The 27,420-nt window shown below is 62.3% G+C and overlaps 4 protein-coding genes across 4 annotated transcripts; all 4 read right to left on the bottom strand.

The window, feature by feature from the left end:
• Positions 1–609: 609 nt before the first annotated feature.
• LSCM1_02938 (uncharacterized protein) lies at positions 610–6,219 on the bottom strand (the record flags this gene model as incomplete). The annotated part of the gene is made up of 1 exon (XM_067320497.1): positions 610–6,219. One exon carries the CDS (start codon positions 6,217–6,219, stop codon positions 610–612), a length of 5,610 nt encoding a protein of 1,869 aa, XP_067178809.1.
• Positions 6,220–8,036: 1,817 nt separating this feature from the next.
• Positions 8,037–12,350, bottom strand: LSCM1_02937 (uncharacterized protein; the record flags this gene model as incomplete). Its single annotated transcript, XM_067320496.1, has 1 exon — positions 8,037–12,350. The coding sequence occupies one exon, from the start codon at positions 12,348–12,350 to the stop codon at positions 8,037–8,039; it is 4,314 nt and encodes a 1,437-aa protein (XP_067178808.1).
• Positions 12,351–15,352: 3,002 nt separating this feature from the next.
• LSCM1_02936 (uncharacterized protein) lies at positions 15,353–16,429 on the bottom strand (the record flags this gene model as incomplete). Its single annotated transcript, XM_067320495.1, has 1 exon — positions 15,353–16,429. One exon carries the CDS (start codon positions 16,427–16,429, stop codon positions 15,353–15,355), a length of 1,077 nt encoding a protein of 358 aa, XP_067178807.1.
• A 10,168-nt stretch (positions 16,430–26,597) lies between these two features.
• On the bottom strand, positions 26,598–26,930 carry LSCM1_02934 (uncharacterized protein; the record flags this gene model as incomplete). The annotated part of the gene is made up of 1 exon (XM_067320494.1): positions 26,598–26,930. One exon carries the CDS (start codon positions 26,928–26,930, stop codon positions 26,598–26,600), a length of 333 nt encoding a protein of 110 aa, XP_067178806.1.
• Positions 26,931–27,420: the final 490 nt, after the last annotated feature.

Genomic DNA, 27,420 nt, shown 5'->3' with positions numbered 1-27,420 from the left:
GTGAATAACTCTGCACCACAGACAAGCGTCGTTGGGGAGCGGGGGGAGGAAGGCAAGGGAAAGGGGAGGCGAGAGAGATGGTAACGGCGGCGTCGCCGAACTGTAGTGACGACAGGCTCACTTGAATGCAAGCAGGGATAATCTGGTGTGCATCGCCGCGATCAAGAGAGATGATGCGGAGTGCACATGATGCTGCATGATAAGGGGGCTATGAGGCCCACGTTGACGCGCGTGTGCGTGACTGCGCACAGGTCAATACTGAGGTGACATCATGCCTCAGCTGTCAGCCTGAAGTGAAAGAGAGCTTGACCCAAACAACTGTGTGCGCGACAGTCGAGCGATCGCTGTAGGCCGTGGTCCCTCACCCACCCCCACACACACACACTAAACGCACCACATGGCATCTGAACTCATGAGCCGGTCGCTTCCACTCGCCTCCTGCTGGGTACATACCAAGTTGGCATTGGCCTGCTGCTCCGTAATGGGCACCGACCACGTGCGCATGCACAAGCGCACTCCCACCTACCTAAGCGGGCGATCTGTGCAGGCACGAGAAGGCGCGCCCCTCACCCTTCAGTATGAGGCACCCAACCACCGACGATCACACGGCTATTGCGACACGTCTTCTAACCAGTTGTTCAGTAGCGCCACCTCCACCAGCGCTTTCACGCAGCGGTCGGACCAGTGGTTGAAGCTAGTGGCCCACACCGGGACGCGCCGCATCTCCTCCTGCACCGATGAGACGCTGGCATTGTTGAACTTGGCGAGCGCACACAGAGCGGCGGCTGCGGCCCGACTCACGTCCACTTCCGTCGGCGCGAAGATCTTCAGCGGAGGACAGCGGCGGCGTCGAACGGCCCGCGACGACGCTTCTACAGCGACAACACCTGCCCCTTGAAGCCCTGCCCCCCTGAGAGCACATGCGGCGGCCGGCTCACCGATGGACCGCTTGATGGGAGCGTAATCATCACTGGGCGATTGCTGTGAATGCCGCGCAGAGCCATCAGCGGTGCCGAGATGGGTCGCATCTTTGCTCGCTTGAGCTGGTGCGCTTGCCCCAGCGGTGGACGCTGTTGGGGATGAGGAATCACGCGCCTCGACCTTTGCCGTCACCGCCGGCGTTTGTGCAGCACTGTCATCCAACCCCGACAGCGCGGCCAAATGCGGCGTGAGGGAATGAAGTAACGGCACTCGGCTTGCAGCAGAGGACAACGACGAAGATGACACGCTCGAGCTGCAGCTGTCACTGCTCACCGACGACAGCGCAGACGATGTCGGCCTGCATGGCGCGGCGGCGCCGCTGTCCATGCTGCTGGCGCTGGCACTACTGCCGCTGCTGGTGCTGCTGCATGAGCGAAGCGGAGCAGCCGGAAAGCAGCGATGATCGCGGGGGTGCTGCTGTGGCGGATGCGAAGGGCTGCTGCCGCACGAAAAGCCCGCAGCAGCGCGCGGCAGAAGTCTGCCACCGCCACTATGGCTACTTTGGCCTCCGAGGAGCCGTCTCCGCGACGCACCACTCGCAGCAGCGCCGTCGCTGGGACCAGAGAAGAGCATTGATGGTGCGAGGAGGGAGCTCGTGAGAGTCATCTGAAGTCTTCCAGTCGCGCTAACACTGAGCGAGTGCCGCAGCGACGACGGCGCGAAGCTCGTCGCGGCCGAGGAGGAAGCGTGGGCGTCAGTGCTGCCCGGCTCCAGGCCCCCTACGCGGGCGCCGCCGCCGCCCGCCAGCAGAGGATCAGCGTGTGGCGAATGTAGCGCGGAGGTGCTCTCCGGAGACGCGGCAGTCATTACTGAGCGAGACGAATGTGGCAATTGCCAGTCACGTCCGCTATGATGCACACCCGAAACGTACGGCGCCGAGGATGAGAGTGGCTGAGGAGCCGCTGGCAGCCAATCACTGCGCTCGATCAGCTGAATGGATGACCTCGAGGCGACGGTAGGGGTCGTGGTGGCAGTTCTCCTGCCGACACCACCCGCCGGCGTTACCGCGAGCGGGTCTGTCGGCACTGTGAATGATGATGGTGCCAGTGTGGACGAGGCCGCAGCAACTGTCGACGACCGCCGCCGTGGGGACACGATCCCCATCAGTGTACTTGCATGCTGCTTCTCTCCCACACCGGGCGCAGTTCTACTCGAGGGTTTAGATGCCCGCCGCGCCTCGCTCTTTGCCTTGACCCTTTCTCTCTGCAACTGCTTCAACTCCGCTGTCACGCGGCGCCGCTGCTCGCTGCGCTCCCGCCGCTCTGCCCACGCCATGAAGAGAAGGTAGTGCGCCAGTGCATGACGAGCCGGATGCTGAACGTTGCGCAGTACCCGTTGAGCGCTGCGGGTAGTGCTGTAGAGCGTCCTCTCCGTCCATGGGCGGTACACTTTAATCAGGTGACACAGCTCCAAGTGAAGGAGAGCCTCCATCACCATCCCTGTCGTTGCCACCCACGTCTGTGGGAGCTCCATGGAGATAGGCGGTGAGGGCGGCAGGAACGCTCCGGTAGTAGCCCCACTGCTGCTGTCAGGTACTCCCGATGTGATCGGCGCTGTCGGTGCTGCGCCGCTAGCGCCACTCGCAGCTCCGGGGCTGACGCCCACGTTGATGTGGTTGGGTAGCGACGCCTGGCCGTCACTGATGGCCCCCACCGCAGATGTAGGGAGAGAGCCGCGAACGCCAGCCGGCAACAAGGGACACGGACGGACATCGATGGGAACGGGCACGACAACCTGCTGGCTCGGGCTGCAGGCAGCACTGCACCCTCCGACAGACGCATGAGTACCCTCTGCAGCTGACTCGCTAGATCTATGCGCCTCTGCAGCTGCAGTGGCAGTTCCCGCAACGGAGAGGGACGCTGCCCCTATCACCGCAGCACCGCGGACGCGATCACGACTGGCCGTGGAACTCCTCTGTCCTGAGGAGGCAGCGACACATGGGGGAGGCGCCGTTGGTGCCCTCAAAGCGGCAGCGTCCCGCCGCTCCCAAACGCTTTGAAGCGCATCTGTGTATACGTCTGCGAGCGTCATGGTGGTGCCCATGGAGACGCCGAACACGAGATCGGCAACGGTTCGAATGCCGTCCACCAGCCGGAACACGTGGTGAACTGCCATGTCCATCCACTCCATCATCGCAGGGTCGTAAGCGACGATCGGCACAGGGACGTGGTCAAAGTGGAGGAGACGTGCCGGCTGCAGCGGCGCCATGCGACGCACATGAAAACTAAGCCGGCTCGATAGGTGCACGACACTCGTGTCGCCGCGCTGCTGCTGCTGCTGTGAGGCAGGTGAAGCCGGAGTGAGAGGGGTTGGGAGATGCGCTATGGCTTCGCTGGCGATTTCCCCACGGAGCGTGTCCGCAGGCTGCTGTGCGGCCAACCCTGCGGCAGCACCGGAAAGCGTCGGAGAGGCGGTCAGTGGTGAGCGTCCACCTGTAGCAGGACTGCCGATCTGCCCGTCACGCTCACGCTCTGCACTGCCGTCGGGCGCCTCACTAGTGTGGCTGAGACAGCGGAACAGTTCCTCGACCAACTCGCTCAGCGGCGTCCACTGCGGCGCGGTGGGTGGGGTAATGAAAGCGTTCAAGATGTGCATGCTGGGCCCGGCTGCTGCGGAGTCGCCTGTGCTCGCCGCCGCTGTTGTAGGAGCCAGCCCGTGGTAAGGCGAAGATGCACGCGGCGAGGCCGCGGCATTCGCCCCTGCCGCGGAGTGCTGCTGGTGCTGCGGACGGCTTCCGCTCTGGCAAAAGCTTGAGGATCCGCCAAAAGTCGCAGAGGGGGCGGAAGCAAGCGCCGCAACGTGGCCGAAGGGAAAGAAGGCGGCACTGCTGCCGGATGCCGTGCTCATCGGCTCGTCCAGCGCCCGCAGCTGCGTCGATGAGAAAGAAAAGGCGGCGGCGGCCTCACTCATGGTGCGACTGCGCAGCGGCAGTGACGAGGGCGGCGTGGTGGCCATGTCTTCTGTTTCCGCGTTGGTGAGTTGTATCGAGAAGGGGCGGGCGCTGCCCTCACCGGGGCCACCGACTGTTCCAAGACTGCCATTGTCTACGGCGAAGGCCGTCGTGGACGCACTAATCGCGCAACTGTGGCCCATCATGGGCGTAGAGACGGTGGCTCCGATGTGCGCAGTGGTGCCCGCCGCGGCGGCTCTCGTGAGAAGCGGCGGGGGGTCACCGTTCTCGTGCGGGCCTGGCGGCAACGACCGGCCGACTCGAGCAGAGCGGCCCTGAGCGCCGCCTGCGTCTTCCTCGAAGAGCTGTGGGCTGCAGTCGCCTGAAACGGTAGCCGTAGTCGCTTCAGCACTTCCTCGATTTTCAGCTTCCTCCCCAAGAGACGCTATAGAGGGTTGCCACGGGGACACGAAAGGGGCTGGTGTGCCGTCCACTATCCCCACCACGGCGTGTGATCTATCTGTCTCACCAGCGGCTGCTGTCGCCACGGCCGTTGTCTCTGTGCAGCCGTGCTCCGCGAAGGACAGATGGTGCAAGTCAGTGTGCGCTGATGTGCTCGGAGGCGCATTGAGCGCGGCCGTGGTGCGCGTGGATGCTGCGGTCTCTGCCGCCAATGATGACGCCATTACGCTGCCCTGCCCAGAGATTCGGCCGCCGATGAGCGCATGCGGCTTCGGGGGAGCGCCGGAGGGGGGCGCCGGCGCCGTTGACAGCTGCGCCTGGCCTATACTTTCGTCGACGTCATCGGAGGCTGCTGCGACGGCCGCGGCCGCCGAAGGAGTGAGGGAGTGCATGAGCGAGATCGGCGCGACGCTCGACATCTGCCACGGCGCTGAATCATAGGAGCGCAGCTCGCGAATCATGTATGCGTACTTGATCTCCGCCTCGCGCAGCTCCTCGGCGATGTTGGTGAGCACCACACTGTATGGGTGCACCAGCTGATGCAGCAGGCCATCGCCAATCGTCACCTGCTTGTGATCGACGCGAAAGACCAGGCATAGGGAGTAGCGCAGTGTTTTGCGTTGGTAGTGCTCGCCAGGAATATCTTCTGGGTAGTAGAGGAAGAGCAGCCCCGATTCAGCGGGGTACAGCCACAGCACTCGGCGACAAAACTCAGAGCGTGGAACGAAGACGTCGTTGTAGCCGCTCATCCTGCCGTTGCCCGCTGCCGTAGTGGCGCTTGTCGCAGGCAGCGGGGGACTTTTTGCCCCTGTTGTGGGTGAAGGAGCGGGTGACGGCCAAACGTGGGGAGTGGGAGGCTGCAGTTGCTGAAGGTGGCTGTGCCGGTGCGTCCGCTGGCCCTCCGTGTCTGCGCCGCCGTTGCTGCCAGCACATGTGGTAGCGGTGGCTATGGGTAGAGTGCTGGCAGAATCGGCAGCCATGGAGGGGCTGTTGGTGACGTGTCCGTCAATCGTGGTGGCTGGCGTCGCTAGTTTGTCCGTAAAGGGAGTGCGACCGCCGACGTCGGTCCTCCACACCACCGTGCGCGCTGCTTTGATGCGTGCGTCACAGATGTGTTCGTCATCGGTCTGCGTCGCCTCATCACCGCTTCCGAGCGTGTTGGCGCCTACGGCTGACGCATCCCCGCAACCCGAAGAGTGAGTTGCTGCCAACATCAACGAGCCCACCTTCGCTGGCGGGCTTGGCAGCATACGCTGCGACTCGCTCGCAGGCACATGTGGGGGCACAGTGACGGCCGCGCTGTCGCCAGAGACGGTGCGGTCGGCACTGCCAGCCCCCATCGCGCAGGAGCCCGCCTCACCTGCCTTTGCAGGGTTGCCCAGCTCGCCGAGTCGAGGCTGCACCGCCAGGGAGGACGACGTGTTGGGTACGCCGCTGCAGGCCGCGCCATGAAAAGCCGGTTCGTCCAAGCTGACGGCCACATCAGTACGGTTCGCAATAGACCGGAGAGAGCTTGGCTGCTGGCCGAGCAGCCGCAGCGACGACTCCGGTAATGAGGAGTCACCAACTGCGGTGGTTTGCGGAGGCATTCGTAAGAGTACCCTGGGCGACGGCGGAGGAAACGTTTCGCGCCGCACTGCCGCCGCCGCTGCTGCCGCTGAGGAGGCGGCGGGCGCGGCCTGCACTTGCAAGAAAGAGCGAATCGCCTCAGGCGGGTGCGCCGGTGCACAGCTGTGGATGTACGGCCCTTTGACGACATCCAACGCGAACAGCAGCACGCACTCCAATTGGAAAAGTGTGTCGCTGCCAGCGGTGCTTGCTGATAGCGGCTTTGTCGAAGCGGTGCCGGTGTTCCGAGTCATACGCGCTGCATGGCTGCGCTGCATTTTTTTTCGATGTGTATTGTCCGATTGGGTCGTTATGTGTGTGTGTGTGTGCCTCTCTCTCTGCTCGCCTCCGCAAAGGCAGGAGAAGGGGGGGAGGAGGAGGAGGGGAAGGTGTCCAGGGCCACCGAACACGCAAGCGCGCGTGAGAGAGACAACGGTAAACGGTATGTGTGTGTGTGTGTGGATGGGTGCTACTGTAGGTAAGCGTGCATGCACGCACGCACGTGAGTTGTCACTGTGGCAGCTATAGCAAAGGATGAAAGAACGTTCAGTCAGCAAGAACAGTTCGGTGCAACTCGTCTTCCAGCATCGTTGCGTGGCAGACGCACCTGCGCCGATGAAAGCAGCGGCGTTGACTGCCGTGAAGAGAAATCGAGTGGGCAAGAAGGGCCCGGGGGGACGACGACCCCTCGGTGGTGTGACGAGGAAGACAGGGAGAGGGTGCTGATGCGCCGAGAAAGAGGAGGGCGCTGGCCGCACAGGAGCACACACACACACACATCGACCAACAGCGAAGAGGGGCGAGAGAGAGTGTGAGAGGCGCTAAGGGATGAGGTGGGGGCAGCCAAAGAGTCCGAGCTACGTGTGGCATACCAAGCCACGGTGTTTTCAGCGCAGCACTCAGAGATCTGACAGCCTCGTGCCACTTAGACAGGCGTGTCAGCCACACTCGAGTACACCTGCCCACCAGTACTCGCGGCAATTTGTACACATATAATGTACGTCTGGGGTGTTTGCGCGCGATTGTCCGGTCCACCCACGGTAGAGGTGAAGTGAACCAATTGTGACGGATTCAGAGAGCGGCCAGTAACGCCACCCAAGCGCGTGGGGGGAGGGGGTGACAAATACTTCAAGAGCAGCGCGTAGATATGCTCTGGGCAGACGCATCAGCCAGACTAGAAGCAAACATTCAAAGCGCGCACCCCCCACCCCTGACGATTGCCCGCTTCACAGCAACGTGCTGTGGAAGGGGGGCAAAGGGGAACGCTTCCGCAGGCGGTGGGCAAAGCACCGTACATCCCAAGCGCGGAGCGCATCGCAGTAGAGCTCCGACAGAGTGGGGAAGAGGGACAAAAAAGGGGAGGAGGGGTGGAGGCGGAAAGAGAGCGGCTCCTTCAAAGCGTCGTGCATGGCTCTCCCCCCCTCCCTTACGCGTAAACACAGACAGAGACAGACTCGGAGGAAAGCGTCAGGGCACACGGAGCCCTCCGTCGACGGCGAGGCGCAAATGGGCACACACACACACACACGCACGACGCAATGCCGAAGAGAAGGAGAGCAGAGAGAAGCAGCAGCGGCGCGGGGGAAGCGCCTCGTGCCTCGTGTGCAGTCGCTCTACCTCTATGAGGTGCGGCGTGGCAAGTCCAGAGGTGGTCTGACACGGGGGTGGAGAGGCGGAGTGCCCTGTGCCAACACGCGCACGGCACAAATGCGAAGCGCAACAGACAGCTGCTCCCATGGCGGGGCGGAGGTGGTGAAGCACTCGTTGATGGAGTCCTCCACCCCCCCCCCCCCCACACAAAAAGCGGGAGAAGGCACGCATTCAAGTGCGCGTGCTGCGTCCCTGGTGTGTATGTGTCAAGCACACGTGACCGCCGCTTCCCACTACATAAATTTCAAGTCCCCAGTGAGAGGAGTCATCCGTCTTCGCATAAGTGGAGCGACAGGGAGACGCGTGGCGAGGCGCGCAAGGCAAGGGTGAAGCCAATGGCGACAGACGAGGGCTCTCGCTCATGCTGCCTCCCTCCTCTCAGCGTCGGCGAGCGTCAACGGAGTCGCCCATCATGCACTCCAACTAATCTGCATCGACGCCGGCGTCATTCCTCGGCGAGTGTGGGCGGCGGCCTCTGCTGCGCCTCGGAGACCTCTTCCTCTTCCTCCACCTCATCGCCACCGAGGGAGACATCCGTGAGTTTTTTCTGCACGTCGCGCAGTCGCGTGTTCCGATCATGCACGTGCTCGAGCAGTTCACAGTTCAGCTTCCGCGCCTCGTGCCGTTGTTTCTGCAGCCGCAACTTCTCGCCGCGTACCTTCTCCAGCCAGCTCGCCGTATCCTCGGTAAGGCCTCTCTCCAGTAGTACGTAGACCTCTGGCTCTTGCTCACAAAGCTCCATGAGTCGCTGCTCAAGGTAGCGGTAATGTGCGCGCAGCGCACTGAGCTCCGCCTGCACCTCCACATATTTCTTCGACGTGGCTTCGCGGTGCCGACGCAACTCCTCGACCGTCTCACGGGCGGCGATGAGCTCCTCCTCTTGCGCCTGCCGAACTGCCTCAGCCCTCTGCGCCGACTGACGGCACGCGTCTGCCATGGACGTCTCCTCGTCCAACGCTTGTCGCAACGTTCTCATCATTGCTTGTTGCTGCTTGATACGTGATTCGTAGTCACGAGTGATGGTGCAGATTTCGTGCACTAGCTGCGCATTCGCTTCACTAAAATGTGCCTCGGCTTGCTGCTGGGCCCACCCATTGCGAGCGAGCTGCTGCTGGGCCTCCTGCTTCTCTGACTTGAGCTGCTCCACCTGCGCACGCAGCGCACCGAGCTCGCCGCGGTACTCCTCGCACTGTCGCTCGATCGCCAACTTCGACTCCAGCGCTTCTTGAGCCTCTCGCAGCTTCCTCGCCACCGCTGCCACCTCCAGCTGCAGCGCTGAGTAGCTGCGGTGCTGCTGCTGCGAGTCCTCACCATCGCCGTCGTCTTCGCCAGTCCTGTTCGCTGAGCTGCTTGAAGCGGTGCCGGCCGAGGCGGGGAAGAGTAGGTCTTGCATCTCGGAAGCGATGCGCTCTGCCTTGACGCACCGCTCCTGCCACGTGCTCAGCTGCTCCTGCAACGCCGCCACCTTGGCGATGAGCGAGTTGCGGCCAGCCTCGAGATCCGCGTTCATGTTTCCCATAGCGCCAACCTGTCGCTCCAATCGCATACGCTCCATCTCCGCCCTCTGCAGTGCCATGCCGTCGCTTTGGTGCTGCGCAACCTCCTCAGCGTACGTCTCCTCCTGTGTCTTGGCCTTCTGCTTGTAGTACTGCAGTTCCGCATGCAGTGCTTTGTGCGTGTCCTCGGCATCAGCGAGCTTCTCCGCGAGTCTCGCGGCAGCGATCTGGCGCAGTCGTGCCTTCTGCGCGAGCAGTCGCACCATTTCCTCAGCGCACTCCTGTTCCACCGCGGCGCGCGACTGCGCTTCCTCGCACTGGCACTGGTAAGTAAGCTGTGCGTGCAGCAGCGGCGCGCGGGCCGCCACTTCGGGGGTGTCCGACGTCGTGGACACGTCCGCGGAAGCAGGGCCGTAGTAGCGTTGCGGTGACGCCCCATCGGGTGTGCCCGGGCCACCTTCACCGTTGCCCAGGCGTGGGGTGAGATGGGCGCTGAAAGAGGGCCCCTTCGTGCTTGCGGCCGGCCAGTGCATCCCGCCTGCAGTGCGGCCGTGGTCGGCCATGACGCGCAGGTGGCGCAGCTGCACCATGCACTGATGCTGCAGCTCGTGCGCGTATCGGTGAAAGCGCATGCGTATGCAGTAGCGTTCCGATGTCTCCGTCTCCTCCAGTAGTAGTTGCTCCAGCTCCAGCACGTCAGCTGCTCGCTGGGCAAGGGTGCGCTTCAGTACCGACCGCTCCTGCTCTGCCTGCGCCACGCGCAGCAGCAGCTCTACGTTGCGCTGCTTCTCCATCAGGTAGCCATTGCGGATCTCCTCTAGCTGCGCAGCGGTCGTGGCCTGGGCTGTGTGGGTTGCCTCCAGCGCGCCCTCCACGGCTCGTGTCTTGGCCGACTCGGTGGCGCTGTGCGACTTGAAGGCGCTGAGTTCGCACTGAGTCGTCTCCAGCAAGCTTACTGTGCTCTGCATGCGCTCATGCAGTAGATCTAGCTGCCGCTTGCTCTCCTCGTAGCGCACCCGGTACTCATCCAGCTGCGCCGATGCTACCTTTGCCGCGTCAACCGCCTCCTGCTTCGCGCGCTCGGCGGCAGCGAGGTCGCGCACCGCCTTCTGCAGCTGTGTTTTCGTCTGCTTGAGCTCCTCCTGCAGTTGCGGCTGTGCGCACGGCGCCTGTTTCGCCTCTGCTGCGGCTACTATTGCCTGGACGCCACCTCTGCCAGCGCCACCCGTGGCGCTCGCCGTCATCGCGCTCGGAGTTGTCGTGGCGATGACGAGGGCCCGGTAGCGGTTTGCCCAGTCCGTCACCTCCGCCTCCCGCTTCGTCAGCGTTTCGTGCAGCTGTATGAACTCTGCGCGCTGCTGCGCCAGCTCGTCGCGCAAGGCGCTGGAGCTCGTCAGCATGCGCTCTTGTAGCGCTTGCACCTCCCGAACCAGCTGCGCGTTGTCACTCTCGAGGTCCTTCACACGCTTCCGGAGCGCCTGCAGCACGGCTGTGTCGGCGGCAGCGACCACCTTTACCTTCAGCGCGTCATTCTCCACTAGCAGCGCTTCTCTCTCACGCCCCAGCGCGTCGATTTTCTCCAAATGGACCTCCGCCGCCTTGCCACGCTCGAGCTGCAACGTCAGGCGCACAATCTGCCGTCGCAGCTCCGCGATCAGCTCCTGGAAATGCCGGTCCTCGTTCACGGTTGCAACGTTCACGACCTTCTTCGCGACGCCGGCAAACCGTAGCGTGTTCAACGTCTGCTGATAGCAGTACGCGCTCGGGGCGACGGTGGCCAGCATGACGGTCTTGCTGTTGCCACCGAGGCTGTCGGAGAGCAGCCACGTGAGCACGCTGTCGCGGTAGGCGGGGATGACGTGCTTGCCTGCTTGCTTTTCGGAGAGCTGCTGAATGACGCGGCCGAGGGTGGAGAGGGAGAGGTTGATGTTTTTGGCCTCTTCAAAGCGGTTGCCGGACACGCCAGATTGTGAAACACGCTCGCTTCCTGCCAGGTCGACCATGCTCACCTTGCACATTCGCGTGCGCGTGATAACACTGCCGGTGATCTCGTCTGCGTCAGCCATGACCTTGGTAATGTGCAACTGCAAGATGGCGTGGCTGCGGCTGCTGTGCTCGTTCATGTTCGTCTCCGCTGTTGCCCGGTCGCGCAGGCCGCTGATGAGATGCTTGAGCACGCTTCCAGCGCCGCGCACCTTAACGTGGGTGAGGCCCTCTACATATGGCCCTTGAGAAGGGTGCTGCCGAATGCGCAGCGATCCGCCAGCCGACTGGGATGAGCTAAAGTAGCTGTTGTTGCTGTTGGTCGCCGCGGAGGAGGAGGAGGGGGCGGCGAGGAGGTCGCGTACCTTCTCGCAGTAGACCTCCAAAAAACTCAGCTCCACGGAGTGGGTGACGCTTTCGTCCTTCTCACGCTCCTCGCGCAGCAGCCGGAACAGGTCGGCGAAAAGGCGCGGCATGATGCCCTGCTCCTCCGTCAGCGTCACTGTGAGGTTGCCGCGCCGCGTAAGCGGGGAGCTGTGGCTGGTGCTGCCGCTGCTTGCAGCACTAGAGCCTGCCACGGCAGAGAGCGCCTCTGCCGGTCCGATCATGCTGTAGGTCTTGCCGCTGCCTGTCTGGCCGTACGCGAACAGGCATGCGTTGAAGCCAGACATGACGGCCTCGTACATGCGTGGCCCAATAAAGTCATACACACGCCGCTGGTCGTCGTACGTTGGGGCGCGAGCGAAGCAGGGAAGATTCTTGGCGATGGTGCTGTACTGGGCGAGGATGCTACGCTGCGCCTTGGTCGGGCAAGCTACCTCCGGCACTTTGATACCCCTCGTGCCTCCGCTGCCAGGGCCGCCGGCTACGCCGCCGTCGCCAGCCAGCATGTCGAGCATAGGTGGCGGAGGGAAGGGCAGCGCCGTCGGCTCCACACTCCAGAAGATCCGGTCAAAGGAATACGAGCGCTGCACCGCCTCCATACTGCATAGCGAGTTGAAGCTCACGCTTTTGGCCCCGCCCGCGGCACTTCCGCTGCTGCTTGCCGACCCCGACATTACGGAGGCGGTTGGGACACCGCCCTCGTCGCCACTCACATTGCTTGACGCACCGCCGAAAGCGGGGCCGCCAGCCGCGGCGCTCGGGATAAGCGCTGGAATGTCGACGACGGTGATTGTGGTACTATCTGGAACGGTAACGGTGCAGAAGACGGTGTCCTCCTTCACCGTGAAAGGTCGCACACGCACAGCGACAAGCACCGACGACGACTCGGTCGCCATGATAGGGCCGTCTGTGCCTCCTTTTCTTTTACGCTGCTTCACGCCCTTCGCTTTGGTCGATTGTGCGCGCAGCGAGCCGCTATGCGCTCTTCAAATCGCCGGCGTACCTCTCAGGCCTTTGCTTACGATGAAGCCAACGAAAAAAAAGGCAGCTGAGAACACCCGCAAAGGTGAATATATGCAGGAGGCAGCGAAAAAAAGGGGCATGGAGAGAGAGAGACGCGAAAACATTGATAGCCGTGTCACGCTCCGGCTTGGCGTTCCCCCCTTCCCTCCTCTCCTCTCCTCCCCTCCCCCTCACACACTACAAGAGGAGAGCCTTTGAGTTGAGTGGTGGTGAGAATGGAGTTGGGCAGGGGCGAGCGGTCGAGTGCGCATACACAGGAGGGGTCGCTGAACAGTGGCGGCGGTAGTGCCGACGATCCACCCCAGCAGACGGGAAAGCTGAGGAGCGGCAGCGGCGTAGAGAGGGGAAGGGAGAAGGGGGGTAAGCGAAGCAGTGACGGCGAAGCAGTGTGCGTATAAGCATATATATATATATATACATATATGCAGAAAGGGAGAGAGAAGAGGCCAGCAATGGTCAACACATCGCAAGGGGGGGCGTAGGGCACGAGGGGAGCTGTGTCAATGGTAGTCGTGGCCGTCATCGTCAGCGAGGAGAGGGGGTGGGGTGAGAGAAGGGGGCTGCAGTGGATAGAGCAACAGGGCGAGAGGCACTAAAGGAAGCTGACTCCTCTCCTGCCGATGCTATCGATACCGTCACTGACCTATCACAGCGCGCACCAGAGCTGTACGTGCACATCTGCATCGAGCACGACGGTCACATTGCGATAGAGGATGGCCGTCTATGCACTGGGCGGCTCGCTGCCTGTAGCACATCGCACACATAATTGCTGTTGTATACACATACAGAAGGGAGGACGCAGTCGCTATGGTGAACACTTCTGTGTGTAAGTGTGTGTGCTGGGAGGCAGAGAGGGGAGGGGCCGCAGATACACATAGAAGCTGAGGCAAGAGATAGCCGTCGCCTTCCTTCCCCAGCTGTCACACCGCAAGTTCAGGGGCTGGCGGCAAAGGCTGCACACAGCAAAAAAAATTTTTGTTATTGTCAGGCCCTGCTCCAGGAAGGTCTTAGAAGAAAGGTGCGCGGGATCGCCGTCGTTGACGCACTCGTACCTGAAAAGGAAGCAGTTCGCCATACCGCTGAGGGGGTGGAGTGGGGGACATGAAGACACCACGAGACCGACAGGTACGCTAGGGACAAATACCGTGACGGAGAGGCAGAGCCGAGCGACGGAAAGGGGGCAGCGACCACTGTGGTCGCTAGCGAAGCGAGGCGGGTAGAAGACGAAATCAACAGGGGGAGATGATGCGTGCGTGTGTGTGAGGGTGGGTCAGGTGCGCAGCAGACAGGACCCCCATTCAGCGACACGAAGTCGCAACACCATCAAAAAAAAAAGAAGGGAGAGTGGACGAGAGGGAGAGAGAAGTACAGAGGACCAAAGAGGGTGGGGTGGGGTGGGGTGGGGGGTGCGTCCCAAGTGAGAGCACCGGTATACAGAAACACACACACATATATATATAGGCACGTGTGAATGCTCGTATACACGCCGGCGAGCCCACGCGCGAACGCCACAGCGACAGCGACGCAAGAGAACGCCTTCACCTGTGTAAGTGTGTCTGAATGAGTGTACACACACACAAATCATCCACAAAAGAGAAGAAAACAACGAAGTCGCGGGAGAATTCAAAGTGACTGGGAGGGGAGGAGAGGAGGCCAGAGGAGCAGCAGCAGGAGAGCGCTCGCGATCCGCTCCTTGCGCCACACGACACCAACAACTACTCGCAGCCGAGCCGGCAACGGAAAAGAGGAGAAGTGAAGCACACACATGTGAAAGTCAACGCGACAGCAATGCGAACCACAGCAAGGTGTAAAACATACCGAGCCCGCCGTCGACGGCGAGGCGCCCATAGACACACGCACACACACGACGTTTTCTGTTTCGATGCAGCCCCAACGCGTCTCCCTCCCCTCTCCCACACACAAACACACATCGAGCCGGTCAGCACATATACATGTATACGCATACATGCGTATGGGCGCGTACACGACAACAGCGCACCCCGTGCCTGCTGCACCGCGGCCACATCCCGGGTCCATCCACGACGCGCCGTCCCGGCCGCGGAGTCGGGTCCGTACGCCCGGCGGGGTTCTGCGGGCCCACCCCCGGGCCCTCCTCGCATACGCCCTGCGCGATCGGCGCCAGGTGGACCTGAGTGGAGTGCACACGCCGGTGCCATCAGCCCGGCCCATCACATCGACAAGGCGCCGCACATGTCGCACACACACACACACGTCCTGTGGGGTCGGCTGGCATCGACCTCCTCCAGCCCACACCGTCGCTCATCCTCCGCTTCGGTCTATCCCCCCCGCTGGGCGCGCGTCTGGAGGCTTTGCCTGCATGCGCCGCGACAGGTGAGACGCCGCTGTAGGAGCCCGTAGCAGAGGCAGGGGCCCAGGGTGAACCTGGGCAAGATTCGTCTCCCGTTGTCCAGCCCGGTCAGCACCCTTCTTCCTCCGGTGTGGAATGCCCGCCACCAAGTAGCGGCTGCCGTCGCATGTCTCGTAGTGCCGCTGCGAGGTGGAAAAGGAGGAGGGAGGGTGGGGGGAAGGTTGATGCTGGCCTGGGGTCGGAGACCGGCGACAAGCCTCACGATCTATGCAGCTGCGGTCGGCTTTCCCTGACAGGTGCCTTATTCGCTTGTTTGTTTCCGCGAGGCTGCGGACTTTGACGCTGTCGTCTCCAATTCGATCGAGGACGAAGACACAAGAATGGGAGGCTGTTTGCATGCTTGTGCTTGTGTGTAAGTGTGCGCCTCTGCTCTGTCAGCATCCTTGCCTGTCAGCAGTCAAGGATGTAGCCATCACCGACGAGAAGGCTTCGCCAGCATGTCACAGACAGAGACACTTCCTCATACCTCTCCTCCTCCTTCCTCTGTCATGCCCCTGATGCTGGAGAAGAAACGTCGTTATTGCTGAGCACTGACTCCACGTCTTGTACAAGTCGCGCCCGTACCTGCGCGTCGAGGTTCTTGATGCGCCGCACATTTATTTTAAGCATCGTCAGCCCCCTGTGTTGGAAAAGCGGCAAGGCGAGTATCTCGTTGATGTTCGGGCGTTCGCTCGGGTCCACCTTGAGCATCTGATGCACTAGCGAGATCATATCGGGTGAGTACCGGTCCGCTGGCAGCGGGTCAAAGCTGCCTTGCCGCGTGACCATCTCCATGAGCTTCGACAGGTTCGTTGCCTGGAACGGCTTCTTCAGGGCGAGCAGCTCATACACGACGACGCCGAGAGACCAAATATCCGCCTTGTGGCTGTATGGCTGCCTCCGCCACATTTCAGGGGCCAAGTAGTACGGCGTGCCACAGAAGGTATTGCCGACTTCGCCGGAGACGCTCTCCTGATACTGACGCGAGAAGCCAAAGTCACCGAGCTTGATGAGCCCGCTTCGCGTCAGCAGCACGTTTGACGTCTTGAGGTCGCGGTGCATGATTCGGAGGTCGTGCAGGTAACGGATGGCGAGGGCGAGCTGGGCGAAAATAATGAGCACTTCCTCTTCACGGTACGGAATCGGGCTCCCATCGTTCGTGCCGGGTGGGGGCTGCGCGCGGGTGTCGACCTGCGCTTGCAGATCGCCGGCGTTCGCGTATTCCAAGACGTAGAGCGACTTGTCACCCGCCTCGAAGGTTTCGATAAGGGAAATAATGTTCGGGTGACGGCAGCATCGCATGTTCTCCACCTCCGCCTTGGCAAACGCCTTGCTGGCGCTGGAAGAGTGGGAGGCGTCGGACAGCTTACCGACAACCGTATCACCGGTTTCGTTGTTGATCAGGAGCCAAACTGTGGAGAAGGCGCCGCGGCCGATGGCGCGGCGAACGCGGTACTTGCATGGCAGCTTCGGCCCCACCACATTGGGGAAGCTAGAGACGAGGGGGTTGACACAGTGGTGGCCCTTGAGGTGACTTCTGCTGCTTCCCACCGGACTATCTGACTTCGCCGTGGAATATTGCATCCCTCTCTCGCGCGCGCTCGGGTGCACGTGAGGGATGCCACGATAGAGCACGAAAGGGGAAAGGAGATGGCGGCGCCTACAAGGGATCCCGGCGGAGGGCCGACACAGACACGAGCGTGCGAGGGCGACCGAGATGGGTGATGGCGAAGAGGCCAACGACCGAAGAAAAGGGAGAGGGGAGGGAGACGTGAATAGCAGCGTGACAGCAAACAGGCGCCGACAGCGACCCGAGCCAACAGGATCGTTGAAAAAGCAGGAAAAAAAATGATGCCAGTGGCGGCGGCGGGGAGGAAGACTAAAAAAGGGAGGGGGGAGGGTGTGTGCGTGTGCGCGTGCGCGTGTGTGTGTGTGTTGAGGGAGGGAGAGGAGGCGGGAGGATAAGGAAAAGAGAGGGGAGACTGCGGCTCTACTGAATTGCCACCGACAGACCCGACAACGATAGCACTTGAGCAGAGATATCGAGGAAAAGCAAAGAAGCGTACGGCAGCGAAAAAAACGAAGGGGAAAAGGACGTTGGAGAGAGAGGGAGGTGCGTGTAGGTGTGTGCGTGTAGGGAGTGGAGAGGGGAAGAAAAATGGCCACCGTGGAGAAACGGAGAGTGCGCACGTGAACGTATGAGGCTCAACGCAACATCGAATCACCTCTTCTCTTCCTCACCAGCGTTTTTACTCGCGCTCTCCTTAATTCGCCGTCGTTCTCCGTCGTCTGGCACACACAGAGACACGCACAAGAAGAACGATAGTGGGAGGGGTGGATCGGACTCAATAAAGGGTATAGCAGACACGTACTCAATCAGCGCGCGCACACACACGCACGCGGAGAGAGGGGGGAGGGGGCAAACGGAGAGGGCGAACAGCGAAAGGAAAGACAATAGCCTCGAGGCGAACCGAACAAGGTGATCGGTGACTCGATCTCTGCGCGTGCTCCCAACGGACTGCTGCGCACTGCTCTCCTGACTCCCAACTTTTCAATGCGCCACGTGACGCCTCTTTCGCTGCCGCTTTGCTAAAGGAATATGCATATATATATGTGTATGTATGTGTGTGTGTGTGTATGTGTGTATGCGGAGGCGAAGAGAGACAGAGGAGAGACGCAGAGGAAATGGTGTGTGTGCGTGTATAAATGGTCCAGGAGAATGGTGGAAGTGTTGCGTGTGAGGGCAGGCAAGTGCGAGTGGGGCACCCCCCCATGCGGCGGTGTGTGTGTGTATGCGTGTGTAGAGTGGGTGGGTGAGTGGAATAAGCAGCCGATGCCGTACACCAAGATTAAGAGGCATGTAGCAGACGCGCGCACAGAGAGACGCACCCAGACGCACACACCAACAAACGTCGCCACAGGTGCGCACAACGCAGGCCCCACATTCAATGAACGGTGCAAGGCATACGTATACAGCATCAGCGCTTGCCCCCCTTCAGCCCCCCTCCTTCCTTTTCCCCCTTCCCGCAAGAGAAGGGGGACCACAGCGTGCCTGTGTGCGAGAGCACGTGTTTACCGGGCATGTGGGAACGCCCTGTTTCGGTGCGACACCCTTTTGCCGTTTGGGAGCCACTCTCGTCTTCCGTTTTTTTTTTCGCATACGCATTGGTGTGAGCAGAGAGCGGCTACACCACAAAGTCCTCACCCCCCCTCACCCCTCACCGACACACCCTAAAGAATCGCCCCAACATCAAGCATCAACTCGACAGAGTCGTCCTCCAGGCGCCCTAGCGCCCTCAGCACACCACAAAGAAAGAGGGGGAGGGAGGAGCAGAGACAAGACCACCCCCACCCCCCGCCACAAAAGGCCGCGCCTCAGCAAGGGCTTCGATACGCGTACATGCGTTGTATAGAGATGTATGTATGTGTGTATGCGTGTGTACTGGCGAAAGAGTGCGGAGCGGCCTACCCTTCCAGCCCCTGAATTCGCCAGGCAGGAGACATCGACGGGAGGAGGAGGGTGGGGGCCTCCTCCTCTTCAGACAGACAGAGCTCTCAACCACGAAAGCGTGACAGAAGGCACGACAGGGCCGAGTGGCGACACGGAAGAGGTACAGACCAACGGGCCCAAGCCGCCGCCGCCGCCCCCGCTCGACGAGTCACATGAAGGCGCCCTCCACCCCCTCTTCCCATGAAGCGCGTACAGACATCCAGCCGCAACGGGATACACTGACGCACAGAAATGAAAAGAGAGCACCACATAAAAAGACGAGCATGCACAGAATATGCCACTCTGCTTGTATGTGTATGTGTGTGAATATCTAAAGCCTCTCGTTGGCACACATTTTTTTCGTGCTGGCACGCCTTACCGAGGCGCTCCCATCCGATGCGGGGGCAGGAGACAAGGGAAGGGGGAAGGAAGGAGAAGGCGCGACGGGCACGCCAGCGGAGGTAGGAGGAGAAGGGATCAGCGAGAAGCAGCCCCGCAGCCAGAGGCCGGTCAGCGGTAGCCGTGACGGCCGCGGCAATGCGTGTCGGCCCCACGCTGCAGGCACACGCGCATGCGCACCTCACAGCTGTACCGTCCCGCGCACCACACCAGCAAGCTGCGTCAGGAAGCTGTCCAGGTCGTCCTGCTCCATGCATAGCATCTCCACTTCGCACGGTGTCACCTGGAAGCGGTACTTGCTCTCGCCGCCGCCGCCATCCGCGGCTGCCTCGCGCGCAGCAGCAGCAGCTGCCTCCGCCTCCAGCGCAGCAACCGCGCCGTGCACCCGCGCTACCTGCGCCGCGCTCAACTCCCGGCGCACCGCGTGCACCGTCTCCACGCCACCGTCACTGCCCGCGGCACCGGCGCCGGCATCAGCACCGGCACCAGCATCGCAGCCGCGCGCCGCGGGCGCCACATCGCCGTAGTACAGCCCCAGCATCTGCACGAGCGCCTCCATCTCCATATAGTCCAGCCGCAGCCGCACACTGAAACGGCCCGGCCGGATCAGCGCCGGGTCCAGCCACTCCGGGTGCTCCGTGATCATCACAACTATCCGCCCGGGCATGTCCACCACGCCGTCCAGCACGTTCAGCAGCCCCGCGAGGTCCAGCCTGTCCTTGCTCTCCCCGAACAGCGTGTCGTTCAGCCCGCGCAGGTTCCCACGGGCAACCTCCGCACCGGCGTCCGAAGCCGCCGCCGCTCGCTTCCTCACCCCCCGCCGCCGCCCGCACTCCGTCGGCGCACCGCTGCCCCCCGACGCACCACCAGCGGCTCCCGATCCAGCGCCGCCACTCATCATGTCCAGCAGCAGCGCAAGCGGAAGTGCGCTGTCCTCCACACGCACTACCGGCTGCGGCGACGACGTGTCCATCTCGACCACACAGTTCGCCAGCGGCGCCTCGCGCCGCCCCGCGCGCGCCGTCAGCTGAGCAGCAGCACGCCGCTGCACCACGCGGCGCGCAGCACGCGCGCACACCACGGGGTCTGCAGCGTCCACGTCGTCGAACAGGAAGATCACGTCTTCCATGCGCAGCTTCTGCGTGCTGCCCCTCTCCTCCGACTGGAACTCGCGCACAAAGAAGATGTCGTACAGCTGCTGGTTGGTCCGCAGCCTCGACAGCGGCACGGACACAATGTGCCGCCCCGTGTACGCTGCGAGCGCCTTCACGAACGTGTGCCGCCCCGTCCCTGGAGGGCCGTACACAAGGAACCCCAGCCTCTGCGGAAACCCCTCCACAGCGAACCGCCCGCGCCGCTGCATAAATTGGTCGACCAGCGCCAGCGTTGCGTCGCGCTGCGGGAAGAAGAGCGTGCCGAAGTCCTTGTTGCTGCGCAGCACGTACTGGCTGAAGAGTATCTTGTCGCCAGACTCGCCGCCGTATGTGAAGAACCAGCGCACCCCGTCGTCCTCCTCTTTGCCCGGCGCGCCCTCTGCGAACACCTCCAGCGCGCGCTGCACGAATGCGTCCAGCTTAGCGCCGGCATCCTTCGAGTTCCCACAGCGCAGCGTCAGCTTGTGCCGCGTACACGAGTCCTGGCAACCCTTCTTGCTAAACGACTCCTCCGCGTAGCACAGCTCAATGTCGTCTACATGCACTGGCAGGTATGCATCCAGGGGCACCTTCACCACTTGCAGCCTCCTCACTGTCTTTTCCTGCAGCGTCTGCTCCTGGTCCGCGTCGACGTCCTCAAATGCCGGCCGGAAGGGTGAGTCGTGGTCGCAGGCGCTGTAGCAGCGATATGGATCCATGAGCATCACGCGCATCTGCAGCCCACGCATTCGAGACTCGGGCACAGGCTTCTGGCGCCACAGCGTACCACAGACGTACACGAGGACGGCGTTCACCATCAGCTCATTCAATGTGGCCACATCCTCGTAGAGGCTGCGAGGCTCCTCGTGAATGAGGACCCGGGAAGCGTAGCGCCGCCCGACACCGCTGTTCCAAACGATTACCCGCGCCGACAGCTTTGGCCACACGACCTGCAGAATGCCGACCACAAATGGAATCAACAACAGCAGCCACTCCGGCGCGAAGGGAAGCCAATAGTCCAGAGACGCTACAACGGCCTCCACGCTTGCGTGGATCACAAGCGCCAGCTGCCGCAGTTGCATGTGTGTCTCACCGCGGAGCGGGCTGAATGCGTCTTCACGACTCTCGCTGTCGTTTATCAAGCTGGTGCTGAGGCTCACCGCCGGCGCATGGGCAGCGCTGGCAGCGCCATGGGCGTTCATTTTTTCTGTGTCGTGTGACGCGCCCCGCGATGCGCAGCTGGCTAGAGGTCCGGCGGATGAAACCTCGTAAGAGGGCGGAAAGACACACACACACACAGAGGCGCCTACGAGGTCAGTTGTCGCTCTTGTTGGCGGCAGCAGCGATTGTCTGAGTCTTCCAGCGCATACAGGCGTTCGTGCATTGCGTCGGCGGCCAGTTTTGCGCCCGAGAAGGGAAGCCGCGGAAGAAGAGCGAAGGAAGAAAGAGAAGGCAATGCTGGAGTAAAGCACAAGACACGCCTACGGCGCCTGCTAAGAGCAGAGATGAAACGTGTAAGCAACGCGACTGGGACGATTGGCGCGCGCCTGGTTGTAAGTGTGCGCGTGTGTCTCTCTCTGTGTGTATGTCATCAGTGTTTCCTAGGTATGAGCGCGTGCGGGCAGCACCATTTAGCATGGAACTGGAGGGTGGGCGAGCGCGTGCATGTCTCTCACGCAGACGCTCGGATAAACCGTAAAGGCGAGATTGCGCAGTGGTCTTCAGGCGCCAACAGAGAACTAGCGGCATCGCAAGCCTTCCACCGGTGTGCCTCCACAAGATCCCTACCCCTCTCCCACTCATCCGCTCAAAGCCCACGTCGACGTGCTGTGCTGGCGCGCCGCTCATGAGACATCTGCCCCCAGTGCGTGCGCACGTGAGCGAAATGGGTGCTGGTGCACCTTGCGCTCAGGTCATTACCTAGCGAGCGGACAGGACAGGGCAGGGCCTCCCCCATGAGGAAACGGTAGACGGCCCACGAAAGCACGGCGAGGTGGTGCGGTGACCGTGTGAGGGATGCACCGACTTGCGGTCCTTGTCACCACTGACGGCGGCTGTCTTCTTCTGCCCCCCACCCCCTCCCACCCCCCAACCCCAACTCTTCACATTCATTTGAAAGCTTTAGAGAGAGAGGGGAAGAAGAAGACGTTGACGAGGAGGGGAAGAGGAGGAGGGGGGTGGGCCAAAGAGGCTCACTCACCGAGGCCATCTGTGAGTTGGCATATGCGCCTCAGCGCGCAACACTTCTGACTGGTGTGCGCACGTCACCCTGATGCTTTCACCGACGCCACCCCCCGCCACAAAAGGCCGCGCCTCAGCAAGGGCTTCGATACGCGTACATGCGTTGTATAGAGATGTATGTATGTGTGTATGCGTGTGTACTGGCGAAAGAGTGCGGAGCGGCCTACCCTTCCAGCCCCTGAATTCGCCAGGCAGGAGACATCGACGGGAGGAGGAGGGTGGGGGCCTCCTCCTCTTCAGACAGACAGAGCTCTCAACCACGAAAGCGTGACAGAAGGCACGACAGGGCCGAGTGGCGACACGGAAGAGGTACAGACCAACGGGCCCAAGCCGCCGCCGCCGCCCCCGCTCGACGAGTCACATGAAGGCGCCCTCCACCCCCTCTTCCCATGAAGCGCGTACAGACATCCAGCCGCAACGGGATACACTGACGCACAGAAATGAAAAGAGAGCACCACATAAAAAGACGAGCATGCACAGAATATGCCACTCTGCTTGTATGTGTATGTGTGTGAATATCTAAAGCCTCTCGTTGGCACACATTTTTTTCGTGCTGGCACGCCTTACCGAGGCGCTCCCATCCGATGCGGGGGCAGGAGACAAGGGAAGGGGGAAGGAAGGAGAAGGCGCGACGGGCACGCCAGCGGAGGTAGGAGGAGAAGGGATCAGCGAGAAGCAGCCCCGCAGCCAGAGGCCGGTCAGCGGTAGCCGTGACGGCCGCGGCAATGCGTGTCGGCCCCACGCTGCAGGCACACGCGCATGCGCACCTCACAGCTGTACCGTCCCGCGCACCACACCAGCAAGCTGCGTCAGGAAGCTGTCCAGGTCGTCCTGCTCCATGCATAGCATCTCCACTTCGCACGGTGTCACCTGGAAGCGGTACTTGCTCTCGCCGCCGCCGCCATCCGCGGCTGCCTCGCGCGCAGCAGCAGCAGCTGCCTCCGCCTCCAGCGCAGCAACCGCGCCGTGCACCCGCGCTACCTGCGCCGCGCTCAACTCCCGGCGCACCGCGTGCACCGTCTCCACGCCACCGTCACTGCCCGCGGCACCGGCGCCGGCATCAGCACCGGCACCAGCATCGCAGCCGCGCGCCGCGGGCGCCACATCGCCGTAGTACAGCCCCAGCATCTGCACGAGCGCCTCCATCTCCATATAGTCCAGCCGCAGCCGCACACTGAAACGGCCCGGCCGGATCAGCGCCGGGTCCAGCCACTCCGGGTGCTCCGTGATCATCACAACTATCCGCCCGGGCATGTCCACCACGCCGTCCAGCACGTTCAGCAGCCCCGCGAGGTCCAGCCTGTCCTTGCTCTCCCCGAACAGCGTGTCGTTCAGCCCGCGCAGGTTCCCACGGGCAACCTCCGCACCGGCGTCCGAAGCCGCCGCCGCTCGCTTCCTCACCCCCCGCCGCCGCCCGCACTCCGTCGGCGCACCGCTGCCCCCCGACGCACCACCAGCGGCTCCCGATCCAGCGCCGCCACTCATCATGTCCAGCAGCAGCGCAAGCGGAAGTGCGCTGTCCTCCACACGCACTACCGGCTGCGGCGACGACGTGTCCATCTCGACCACACAGTTCGCCAGCGGCGCCTCGCGCCGCCCCGCGCGCGCCGTCAGCTGAGCAGCAGCACGCCGCTGCACCACGCGGCGCGCAGCACGCGCGCACACCACGGGGTCTGCAGCGTCCACGTCGTCGAACAGGAAGATCACGTCTTCCATGCGCAGCTTCTGCGTGCTGCCCCTCTCCTCCGACTGGAACTCGCGCACAAAGAAGATGTCGTACAGCTGCTGGTTGGTCCGCAGCCTCGACAGCGGCACGGACACAATGTGCCGCCCCGTGTACGCTGCGAGCGCCTTCACGAACGTGTGCCGCCCCGTCCCTGGAGGGCCGTACACAAGGAACCCCAGCCTCTGCGGAAACCCCTCCACAGCGAACCGCCCGCGCCGCTGCATAAATTGGTCGACCAGCGCCAGCGTTGCGTCGCGCTGCGGGAAGAAGAGCGTGCCGAAGTCCTTGTTGCTGCGCAGCACGTACTGGCTGAAGAGTATCTTGTCGCCAGACTCGCCGCCGTATGTGAAGAACCAGCGCACCCCGTCGTCCTCCTCTTTGCCCGGCGCGCCCTCTGCGAACACCTCCAGCGCGCGCTGCACGAATGCGTCCAGCTTGATTGCGGCCCCGATTTTGGCGGGGCACCGCAGGGAGAGGGTGCGGCGTAGCCAGGTGCGGCTGTAATTCTTCATGGGCAGCGGCTTCTCGTCGAAGTAGATCTCGATGTCGTCTGACATGACAGGCACCCACCTCTGTTTCGGCATCTTTACGAATCGAAGCCGATTGAGTTGCCTTTCGGTCAAGGGGTGTTCGAGTGATCTTCCGTACATCGAGCAGACGTCTACGCAGAGCGGCGACCTCGACTTTGCGCGAGCTCTCCAAGCGCGATAGGGGTCGATTAGTGCAACCGTTTGGTCCGCTCCGAAGAAGAGGCGCGACGGCAGCGGCTTCTGGCGCCACAGCGTACCACAGACGTACACGAGGACGGCGTTCTGCAGCAGGACGTTATAATTAAGCACGTCTACAAAGAAGGGCGGTAGCTGGACGATAATGTTTCGGCGGATATACGAGAGCCCTCCCGCAGCGCAACCGAGGCGCACGCTGCTGCGCGTGATCCAGATCTCGAAGAGCGGCCGCACGGCCCGCAGCAGCCCAATTAAAAGGGGAGCTGTCAAGAGAAGAGCGTACAGATAGATCGTCGAGACCGACTGCACGGCTAAGTGTACCGGGTCTGAGATGTACAGTGCCACATAGTGGCTGAAGCTCCCCGGCACAAGGTTCGATGACGGAGAGGGAGGTGAGGGCGCCGCCACGGCATGGCTTCCGTTGCCGGCAGTTGACATTTTTTCTCCCTTCCGCAGTCTCTATCGCTGCAGTTTCCAGCGACCTGGTGTGTGCGCGTGTGCCGCCGACGTGCGAGCAGAGTTGAGGGAGGCCTAGGCTCGAGAGACCCTCGTGGTATTCAAAAGAGCCCATAGGGAGAGTAGCCGGGAGGGAGGGCAGAGAAAGCGAAGGTTTATGGGAGCGGGCAGGAGTCAACGTCCTCTGCTTTCATGGCACTCGTGGCGCACCTGTTCGCGTAAACGCGGCACACCCTCGTTGCAGGGGGCGCCCCGGCACCCCCCCACAGTTTAGCAGCAGGCCCAGCCCTATTGCACTCATTCTCCCTCGAGTTCGTCTGTTCCTCAGCCGTTTCGGTGAGCATCTCTCGGAGGAGAGCCGCATCGCTCCCGTAGGACGTAAGTTCGTGTGATCATGCGTGCGCTCGTAGGGGGGGGGTACTTTCTTTTTCTTTGACTCGGTCACGACTTCGGGGTGGCGCTCACAGGAGTAGCAGCGGCTCCGCGTCTTCACGCATCCCACGCGCATACGCAGAGAGAGAGAGCCGAGGGCGGGGAAGGGCGGGCGGTGAGCAACCGTCGCACCTCTAAGCGCCTCCTCACTCGAGTAAGAGCCACCTTCAGCCCTTCCATCTTCCTTGGGAGAAGGGATGAGGAAACAGCAGGACCGGTAGGGGTCACCCCACTTCTTTGAGGTTCGCCACTGCATCTTCTCCCCCCCGCCCTCTCTCCCCAAGTTCTCACCTGTGTCTCACACGAGTCCGTTTCACTGCCAAGAGCGGCGCCCTTGCTCTGAAAAGAGTGGGGGCGTCTTCCTGTCGGGCAACGAGATGATGCCCTCGGCTTCCACTTCTTCCCCCCCTCCACCCAGAAAAAAAAAGAGTTGCTGTCGCTCCTCTCAGCTGAAGACACACACACACAACGTACAAACTCACACAGGCGCAATGGTCTCCACGCCCTCTTTGCCTGTGCGGCTTCTAGTCCGAAGGCGCGGCAACACCTTGACGTGATGCGAATTCAGCAGCTCCGTCTTCAGCGAGAGAGGGGAAGAGGGAGAGTGTGTGTGACGCACTGAGGGCTCCCTCACCACTGCTCCCCTCTTACTCGAGCTGCTGCATGCAGTAGCAGAACTGCTGAACGGCGTTGCGCTTCTGCTCATCGAAGCGGGGCAGCTCATCGGCAAAAAGAGAGTTCCTTCAGCGCGCAAACTCGGCAGGTGACAGCGACTCAGAGCCGTCTTCACCCACCACCTCACGAAAGAGCGACCTCTCTGCTTCACTCAGCTGCTTCACCACGCCGATGGTGGCAAGCACACGGCTGAACTGATTCCACGTGAGTGCCGTCGGTCGCACCAGCGACATCTGCATAGGACGGGCAGCTGCTCGCGCCTCGCTGACGCGCTCACTCTCCCCCGCGTTTTCCGGCATAGCGGCCGCTGGAATGAAAGGGACGCGATCGGCGGCATCGCCACCGCCATCCTGCGAGGCCGCTACTGCTCCTCTCGCCGGCAGTGGTGCCACCCTTGGCAGCCGCATACGCATGGCGCAGGACGCTCTGCCTCACCGCTGTTGGAATCGCTTGCGTGGCCGCCTCCTGCGCTCCGTCAGGAATGGCCACGCCTCGCAGCGTCTCCTCGGGTACGGGCGGCATCGCGTCCAAGGTGAGCTGCAGGGCCGCCATCACCTCGTCGGACTCCCTCACGAGATCGAATATCTTTCTGATAAAATTCCCACGTCACAATAGCCTTTCCAGCCCGCTGATACTGCGGAGGATCCCCCTTCGCCACGGTGCTTCGCCTGTCCCCGTAGAGGAGGCGGCGACAGTCATCCAGTGAAGCGGTGCCGGTGTTGGCCGGGTCACAGAAGCCGAACTCGATGGCGCGCAACTCCCAGCGCAGGTAGTCTAGACGGTACACAAAGGTGGGGCACAAGACCATACGTAAGAGCGAGTTTTCTCGTGCCATCAGCTGCAGCTCAGAAAAGCGTGGCGAGGTCGCAGCGGCAGTGTTGGCGACCGCCGGGGTGACGCATGTGAGCTGGAGGGCGCTGCTTTCCTCGTCTTCAGTAGCTGGAGCACCGGATGGGTGGTAAGTCCACACTTTGGAGAGAGAAGACTGCAGCGTGCGACCTGGTGCATCGAGGGTGCCACCGCAGTGGAGGCACGCCTCACTGCGGAGCCTACAGCCGCAGCCGAATCCTGGGCTGTCTCAGTAGACACGAGAGAAGTGGCAAGATCTGTGTTGCGATCATCAGGCGTCGGCCCAGGAGCGGCGCCGACGTGCAGCGGCAGAGGACCGAAAAGCAAGGGCTGCAGTAGCGCTGATGAAATACTGAAGGCGAGACTCTCCTTCTCACTGCGCCGCGAGGAGCCTGCGCGGTGTGCTGTGGATGCACGGGAAGCGGAGGCGACGTGGGTTGCCGCCGCCG

This window comes from Leishmania martiniquensis, chromosome 22 (assembly GCF_017916325.1).
Source record: "Leishmania martiniquensis isolate LSCM1 chromosome 22, whole genome shotgun sequence".
In the NCBI taxonomy this organism is placed as follows: domain Eukaryota; phylum Euglenozoa; class Kinetoplastea; order Trypanosomatida; family Trypanosomatidae; genus Leishmania; species Leishmania martiniquensis.
This window is presented reverse-complemented; position numbering and strand designations above follow the sequence as displayed.